The 9,467-nt window shown below is 41.1% G+C and overlaps 1 protein-coding gene across 2 annotated transcripts in view; it reads left to right on the forward strand.

The window, feature by feature from the left end:
- Positions 1–3,160, forward strand: part of LOC144536063 (putative uncharacterized protein MYH16) — a 25,008-nt gene extending 21,848 nt beyond the window's left edge. For both annotated transcript variants that reach the window (XM_078278963.1, XM_078278964.1), the window contains 4 exons: positions 1–20; positions 1,219–1,419; positions 1,740–1,886; positions 2,694–3,160. The exon at positions 1–20 is cut by the window's left edge and continues 151 nt beyond it. In XM_078278963.1, the coding sequence (XP_078135089.1) occupies positions 1–20; positions 1,219–1,419; positions 1,740–1,886; positions 2,694–2,843 (518 nt within the window). In that variant the 3' untranslated portion in view covers positions 2,844–3,160. The remainder of the gene's footprint in view (positions 21–1,218; positions 1,420–1,739; positions 1,887–2,693) is intronic.
- The last annotated feature ends 6,307 nt before the right edge of the window (positions 3,161–9,467 follow it).

Consider the following 9,467-nt stretch of genomic DNA (forward strand, 5'->3'; position numbering starts at 1 on the left):
TCCAGAAGTTAGAGGGAAAGGTACGCAATCACGTGTCAGTCCGCTGTGTCAGGACTTTGGTCCAGAGCAAGACATTTTGACATCTACTGGCTGTGAAAGCTGTGATGAATATTCATGACTCCTACAGGATGATGTGTTGGACACCTCTGACCTTTACAACAAATGGCCAACATTTCTACTTGTACACAAACAATATTAAAATGTGGGAAAAGTAACTCTTGTAAAGCAACAAGCATTTCTTGTTGTAATTTATTTTGAGTAAACAACTAGTATATTGAGCATCAACATCCATTGGGGGAAAAAAAAGTATGTCCCAGGAAATGGTCCAAGTGTATTCTTTAACCCCACCTCAATATAGCACAAGTAGACTTTATATTTCACAGTTCCTGTTTTCCGCCAGGTCGTTTATAGATCTGGCCGTTTCCGAGCGCACTTGAAGGCAGCTTCATTTCCTGGAGAAAGAAAAGAGACGGAGGGACAGAGGAAACAGTCAGCTGTTCCACAAACTCCCGGGCAGTTCAGAGCTTGTGTTTAGAAACTTTCTTGTGGCAGCGATAGAGGCAGTGAAGTTTCCTGTTTCCTGTACGGGACTCTCACACTGCCTTAAAACCCAACAATTGTTCTCAACTTTCAGGCCTGCTGCATTTTTTTCCCGTGTTCCCCCTGTGGCATCCTCCACCGCAGCCTAAACACACTACCCCTATTCAAAATGAATGGAAAGACCTGCGTTTTTGCCGGACCGTCTGACGGCCGACGCAGGCTGCGTCAATGCAGACTGAAAGGAAACCTGTGGTTTCTTACATATTGTGTTTTCTTTTTGTAGCTCTGGCCATCTCTACCCTATGTTATGATAACATTACCTAGTTATTGCTGGGATCCGGAAATGCAGAAACATCCCTAAAATAGATTAGATGAGGCAAGAAACACGAGCCATGAGACAATCAGACAGTTTAGGAGAGACAGTAAAGGCAAATAGTACAAGTAAAACTGTCCTTCACACTTTCCTTTGACTTTGTAATCAAGCATATTTTCTTTAGTTGAGGACACAGTTTTCCTGTGCAATGAGGTATTATTAGCAACATTACAGCTGTTCTCACTTTCGGGTTAACTACAACTTACAAAAGAGTGTGTACTAGTTTACCCTTTGAGTACCAACTAGGTCAGCTGGAATACTGCTAAACACTTGGAGTGAAGTCACTGTTGCATGTCTGTGTGCAGGTGAAGGAGATGGAGCTGGAGTTGGACTCGGAGCAGAAGCGGCACACTGAGACAGTGAAGATTCTGCGGAAGAACGAGCGTCGGCTGAAGGAGCTGCTGTTTGAGTCCGAGGAGGAGCAGAAGAACCAGCAGAGGATGCAGGAGCTGGTGGAGAGGCTGCAGAACAAGATGAGGGCCTACAAGAGACAAGTGGAGGAGGCAGTACGTCACGCAGAGCCCTTTTGTTATTTTATCTTTTTATTGCAAGACAGAAGACACAACATTAACAGAGCAGCAAAAATCACACAAACAAGAAACATCACACAGCCATTTGTTGTGCGCGCGTGTGTGTGTGTGTGTGTGTGTGTGTGTGTGTGTGTGTGTCTCTCTCTCTCTCTACATGACCTACATGACATGGGGGTGATGGGCTTGAGAGGAATCACAGGAGAGCAGGAAAACAAAAATAAATAGGGCTCTGCGTGAGCCCTGACACGTGACCTGCAGTGCACGTCACTGTGCTGATATTCTGTCCGTCATTGCAGGAGGAACAAGCTACCATGAACCTGGCGAAGTACAGGAAGACGGTCCATGAACTGGATGACGCTGAGGAGCGAGCGGACATTGCTGAGTCAGCACTCACCAAGATCAGGACCAAGAGGAGAGGCAGCTTGGGACAGGGCTACTCCTCTGTAAGTACTTCCTGTTTCCTTCTGCAGCAGCCAGGTGATAGGCCGACGACTCAGGCGTCCTCTGTATCAAGGGTTTTTAGGATTGTGTTGTGACAAATATGGTGTGTACTAGATTTAGTTGTAATTTTATGATAATATTGTATTATAATATTATCAAGGTTGTGACGGTTATAACCCCCCCACCCTCCGTTACAAAGACACAAACTAATGCTGATAATAATTAGCTAAGGATTAATAAGTGGTTTCAGTAACATTACATCTTTTTAATGATGTATAAAAGAGATGATTATTGATTATTTCTGCCTTGATACATTTAAGTTTATAGCTGATTTACAAAGTATTTCTTAACCATTAACAATGTTTTCTAATCATCAGCTTTATAATAACATCCTAAAATCATTTAGTAATCATTAATATATATAAAATACATATTTTTTGATGTATGCAACATAAAATTAAATTAAATAACATCAAGCATAGCATTACTAATTATTAGTAATCATTAGTAACAACAACCAAGTTTACCATGTATTAGTGATGGTTATTATAAAGTGTTACCTTAATGCCAACAAAACATCAATGTTGTGTCTATTATCAGCAGGCCAGTAACGGCCTGCGTTACCTTTCACACATCTTGTTACAGTCTGTGTGCAGAAATGTTTGCATGTGACTACTCCCAGTTTAGGAAAATTGTTTGATTGACTTAGATGTTTCCTTAAAAATCTTTTGTGGTAGTGCTAAAAACAATGTGTAATTGTGGCGGGCTTTGTCTGAATGTGACTGTGAGCCGTGTGTGTGCTCCCCCAGGGTTACAGTACCCCGTACCCCGGCCTGGTCCGCTCCCCCAGCTCTGTGGGGTCAGAGGGCAGAGGGGAGAAGATCCTCAACGATGACGAGTCTGTCAGCTCCCTCATCCCAGCGTATCTCAACTCGCTCAAGAAGCTCATGGTGGATTAGAAACCCAACGGGGCGTCATCACGGGCCGAATGTCAGAGCTCCAAATGTCTCCAGTCGCTACGGCACTCACGCTCTGACTGGACAAGTGCTACAGTATGATGTCTCAACACATACAGGTCGTTAACATTCAATGTGTGTCACCTGTGTGTTTATACTCTACATTCCCATTGAACTTTTCTATAATGTACTCATTCCTTCCTCTCTTTGTAAGGACTGCAGTCTGTAAGATCACAGCTTTGATGACACACTTCCAACACACGTTTGTATACACTTCATAATGTTATATTTGTATGTTAAAAAGTGATTGAATATGGAAACTGTACTGTAATTTTGTTCTAAAATCCCAAAAGGTAGCACTTTATTACAAGCAGTAATCCATATAATCTGAAGTATAAACTATTCACCATTTATAAATGGTGTACTATGGTAAACTGTCCACTTAATGTTGTCTCTTCTCACAAAAATGAAACGGTGTAGTCACTACCGCCTCGGCTTCCCTAGATGATGGAAAATCTAAAACTGCAGTGAATGCAAGCTTACCTTATTTGTAAGCTAGTTAAAAGTTTCCCAACTGCTAGGAACTGGGGGGAGGGCACAAAGCAGAGACTGTAATAACGGCAGTGGACTGCCGTTCTGAAGCCTCGATCTTGGCCATTTGGCCGTCGCCATCTTAGTATTTTGAAACCAGATCTGACCATATTTGGACAAGTGGGTGGAGCTGGAGATGCTGGCTAAGCGCTAAGCTAAACACTAAGCTAAATGCTAAGCTAAATATAAAGAGGAAATCCAGTGGAGTTTTTCCAGCGGGTAGACACAGACCTCTGGGCACTGGCACCGTTCATCTGCATTTAGCATTTAGCTTTGGTTGGCTAATGAACGCTAAACAAGACATTTTTAGCCAACGAAAATGTTCAAGTGAACTTTGCTGAAGTGAGAACACACAGTGAGAGGGTAAAAGTTTAAGACGAAAAACATTCATCAGCCAAAAACAAGTTGAGGTTTATTTTAATGTCCCCAGTGTTAGCATGATTAGCATTGCTAAGCCTCTGTCCTGATTGACAGGTCCTAAAGCATCCACTGCTTTATTGTGTATTTTAAAATAAATGGGATTATCATTAACAAAATGAACATCATACTGTGCTGAAGAAGACTTAGAACTAGAGATTGAGATCATAAACTAATTATGAAAATGTTTACGGAGTGTCTATTTGCACCCCTGGTACGAATAGCCTAGGCCACACAGCTGAGCTATTCACACCCTGTGTCAGGGCCCGCCCCCCAGGTCGAGAACCTGGGGGGCGGGGGGAGAAGTGTATGCATCGAGAAGTGTATGTATCGTCTCTCTGAAGTGTGCAAAATATTGGACACTGCAACGATTTTATTTAGGCCACAGAGCAATATTCTAAAAAGGTGTAATACATGAGTAGTATGGATAACTGTGCGTAAATATAGGGTAGCCTACGCCAGGGTACGAATATCATCCACTTCTAATTTATACACTGGTACGAATAGCATACATTGATAATCATACCCTGTAACAACAAACACGTTGCGCATGCCCAGAAAATTGGCAGACAGATGCTTTTATCCAAAGTGACATACATATTAAAACACCAATTTATGTAAAATTATAATTACTCAAGTAAAGAATAGATGTGAATACAAATAAAGATGTTAATATGAAATTTATATAAAACTCTGTTGCTGCGGCAACGGTTAAAGATACAGTCTGTGAGACTGTGTCAAACGGCAATCATAAAAATAAGATGATCTTATGATATTTCCGTCTGGATGAAACTGTCCTTGGAACTAGCCTGCCTTTGATCAAGCTACCACATGACCACGTGTTTTGTACGATACAGCTGTATCGCCATGTATGGGCTACTATTATGCATTAGCCCATACAGTCAGGTCCATAAATATTGGGACATCGACACAATTCTAATCTTTTTGGCTCTATACACCACCACAATGGAGTTGAAATGAAACGAACAAGATGTGCTTTAACTGCAGACTTTCAGCTTTAATTTGAGGGTATTTACATCCAAATCAGGTGAACGGTGTAAGAATTACAACAGTTTGTATATGTGCCTCCCACTTTTAAGGGACCAAAAGTAATGGGACAGATTAACAATCATAAATCAAACTTTCACTTTTTAATACTTGGTTGCAAATCCTTTGCATTCAATTCCAGCCTGAAGTCTGGAAGGCATAGACATCACCAGACGCTGGGTTTCATCCCTGGTGATGCTCTGCCAGGCCTCTACTGCAACTGTCTTCAGTTCCTGCTTGTTCTTGGGGCATTTTCCTTCAGTTTTGTCTTCAGGAAGTGAAATGCATGCTCAATCGGATTCAGGTCAGGTGATTGACTTGGCCATTGCATAACATTCCACTTCTTTCCTTAAAAAAACTCTTTGGTTGCTTTCGCAGTATGCTTCGGGGTCATTGTCCATCTGCACTGTGAAGCGCCGTCCAATGAGTTCTGAAGCATTTGGCTGAATATGAGCAGATAATATTGCCCGAAACACTTCAGAATTCATCCTGCTGCTTTTGTCAGCAGTCACATCATCAATAAATACAAGATAACCAGTTCCATTGGCAGCCATACATGCCCACGCCATGACACTACCACCACCATACTTCACTGATGAGGTGGTATGCTTTGGATCATGAGCAGTTCCTTTCCTTCTCCATACTCTTCTCTTCCCATCACTCTGGTACAAGTTGATCTTTGTCTCATCTGTCCATAGGATGTTGTTCCAGAAATGTGAAGGCTTTTTTAGATGTTGTTTGGCAAACTCTAATCTGGCCTTCCTGTTTTTTGAGGCTCACCAATGGTTTACATCTTGTAGTGAACCCTCTGTATTCACTCTGGTGAAGTCTTCTCTTGATTGTTGACTTTGACACACATACACCTACCTCCTGGAGAGTGTTCTTGATCTGGCCAACTGTTGTGAAGGGTGTTTTCTTCACCAGGGAAAGTATTCTTCGGTCATCCACCACAGTTGTTTTCCGTGGTCTCTCCGGGTCTTTTTGGTGTTGCTGAGCTCACCGGTGCGTTCTTTCTTTTTAAGAATGTTCCAAACAGTTGATTTGGCCACACCTAATGTTTTTGCTATCTCTCTGATGGGTTTGTTTAGATTTTTCAGCCTAATGATGGCTTGCTTCACTGATAGTGACAGCTCTTTGGATCTCATATTGAGAGTTGACAGCAACAGATTCCAAATGCAAATAGCACACTTGAAATGAACTCTGGACCTTTTATCTGCTCCTTGTAAATGGGATAATGAGGGAATAACACACACCTGGCCATGGAACAGCTGAGCAGCCAATTGTCCCATTACTTTTGGTCCCTTAAAAAGTGGGAGGCACATATACAAACTGTTGTAATTCCTACACCGTTCACCTGATTTGGATGTAAATACCCTCAAATTAAAGCTGAAAGTCTGCAGTTAAAGCACATCTTGTTCGTTTCATTTCAACTCCATTGTGGTGGTGTATAGAGCCAAAAAGATTAGAATTGTGTCGATGTCCCAATATTTATGGACCTGACTGTACATGGCGATACAGCTGTTAAACTGTTCAAAACTGTTTCAAAACTAAATTACTGTACAGCTGGTAAATAAACCCATGCACTTTGATAAGCATCAGAACAGGACAAGTGTGAGATTTAAAATCTGTGCGTTTTACAATGCTTCTTTAACCTGTTGAATACGGTCACAAATATGTGATCAGCTGCTGCTGGGCCCCTGGGAGTACAGTCACAAATATGTGATTAGAACATTAGCGCATTATTATTATGTCATAAGGAAAAATGCTGAGAGATTTCCACATTTTTATTACATTGTGTAATCAATATGCCAGGGTAAATGCACAGGGCTGCAAATAGCATACATTGATATTTGTAACAAGACGGGGTATTAATAGAACACATTGCTGTGTGCACTGGGGTACGAATAGCATTCACTTCTAATTGCACTAGGGTCCGAATAGCATACACTGCTAATTGTACCAGGGGTGCAATAGCCTCACCCAAATGTTTACTGAGGTAAAGCAGTACCCCTGCTGGAAGTTAGGGAGAATGCAGCTTTAAAGGAGAACTCCGGGCAATTTTTACGTTAATCTTGATTGCTATAAGTATATGAGTACTGTCGATAGCAAAAAAAAAAGAGCCAAATCGGTGCAAGCAATATGGAGCTGCAGCAGCTAATGCCGAGAGCTGCCACTTAGCTAAAACGGCAGTTTTGGGGGCATATCATAAAGAGTGCCTTTGTGCCTCTTTAACAGACACAAAATGCACACGTTGGTGAATAGTCTCTGCAGTGGCGAAATGTGTGTTAGTTGCCTTAGCCAGGCTAGCGGGCCAGACCCCGCCTGCCACGGCCGATAACAATCCACGGGTGCCCGCTGGTCTGGTGGATGTCCTCCAGAGGACAGTTCATGCTTTCGCTGCGAAATTTTTGCGGCGAAAAAAGTTTATTTCCCCCTCAAAAATAGGTAATTGAGCACTGTAGTGGTTATGATCATATCAGTGACTATGTAACTACATGGAAACAGGCCAAAGGATGCCTGTTTCTTGTACAGTAATAGCGTTACTGAAGGCTAGCTCTAGCTCCATAGTTACGTTACTCCAAGCTTCTTCCCTTGTGAACACCTCTGCTCTTCACACACTACGTTCCGATCCGTTTACCTTTTCCTGCTACAACTGAATTCCCGCGGGACTTCAGCGCAAGACTACAGCCAGCCTCCTGTAACGCTGTTACTTTACAAGAAACAGGCATCATTTGGCCCGTTTCCATGTAGTTACATAGTCACTGATATTTTTTACCTATTTTTGAGGGGGAAATACCTATTTATGAGGGGGAAATACACTTTTTTCGCCGCAAAAGCATGAACTGTCCTCTGGAGGACATCCACCAGACCAGCGAGCGCCCGTGGATTGTTGTCGGCCACGGTAGGCGGGGAGGAAGTATAAGGATGCCGGTCTGGCCCGCTAGCCTGGCTAAGGCAACTAACACACAGTTCGCCACTGCAGAGACTACTATTCACCAACGCCAGATGGATCGCACACAAAATGGATATATATGCTACAAATACACACAGTATAGCAGAAAAGTAAGGCTAGACAAATACAAGACTAGGCTAGCATGTTAACGTTAGCCCAGAAGTCTCGGCTGGCAAGTTAACTTTAGTTGATTCCTTATAGTGCTAATCAGAAGAACACAATGTTAAACATTTCAAGCTATAATGTACAGGTCTACGTGCTAAATACTGTATTAAGCCAAAACTTCCTCCCTGCCAGAGAGATATATAAAAACTTTTGGATTTTTACAGTTAGCTACAAGAGCAGCTATGCGTCCAGTCAAACCTGTTCTAACTGTTGAAGCTTGCAGCATACACCAATCACATGTGAGTGTCTACAGTACTGTGTAGTGTGCTGTGGTATATCAACAAAGGACAAACATAAATGATTAGTTCTTCATTAACTAATGGCTTATAAATGACTTTTAGCCAATCATTATAAAGTGTTACCAAAGAAGATATGCAACACAGTGCTATTAATACATGAGTTATTTTAGGTAATAAGAAAAAAAATGTATTTTACATAAACTATCTGATGAAGTCCAAGTATATCTTTGTCTGAACTTGTAACCACATCTTTATTATCGCTGCCTAAACCTGTAACATGGCTTGGTCAAACCATTTTATTGTTGAATCTTAAAATGTGTTTTTTAAGAAAATAAAATTCTTTTTTCAATTATATATGCCTTTTCCAATTTTGTACTCATACAAAAACATCACACAGAAAGCAAAAACCAACCCGGAAAGAAGCATGTTATGACATAAGATACATATTTTGCTTTTATTGATGAAAAATGTCAACCTTTAGCTGTAAATGTAGAAAAGCATCTGAGTCATCTTCTCTAATAATCAAGTAATACTAAGCACTAATACTGGAAAAGACATGGTTGTAAAAGAGCATTTTGTACAACATTTAGCTTCGGCAGACAGCGGCACTGACACTGAATCCAACTGAAGCAATTGACTTATATTTTTAAAACATAAGAGGGCTGTTATTTGTATTGCATAAAAAACACTTTGTATGTTCCATATATTTTCAGTACCAAAACACAATACTGTATTTTACATCCTTCCCAGGCAGTAGAGCCTTCTTTCATTGCAAATCAAATCACACATCCCATGTATTTACACTTTAGTAATAAAATGGGTAAGTAAGTTCTTTTTAGAATACTTTTCATATGAACAGTAACTTACAGTATATCTTCTAAAATCATTTGGGTATAAAGTGCAATTGGCTGATTCTTAATTCTTATTAGGAATGAAGTAAAACACAGGTGGAAATCAAGTTCTAAAGCGTTACACGTGTCCCTCCCCCAAGAGACAGCAACGTTTGCTAAACCTCGGCGGAGAACAACTTTAGCTTAGCAACCGTAGCTAGGCGAGGCAGGCCTGCCAAGCTTTGGATTTCGCAAACACACAAAAAAAACAATACTATCAAATACTATAGTATCAAAACCGCTTGGAGGGTGGAGCCTTTTTTCAAGAACCAAGAACTCAAAAGAGCATAATTGTAATGAATGTTTTATGTGCTCTAAAGTAGGC

Source organism: Sander vitreus, chromosome 21, assembly GCF_031162955.1.
Source record: "Sander vitreus isolate 19-12246 chromosome 21, sanVit1, whole genome shotgun sequence".
Classification (NCBI taxonomy): Eukaryota; Metazoa; Chordata; class Actinopteri; order Perciformes; family Percidae; genus Sander; species Sander vitreus.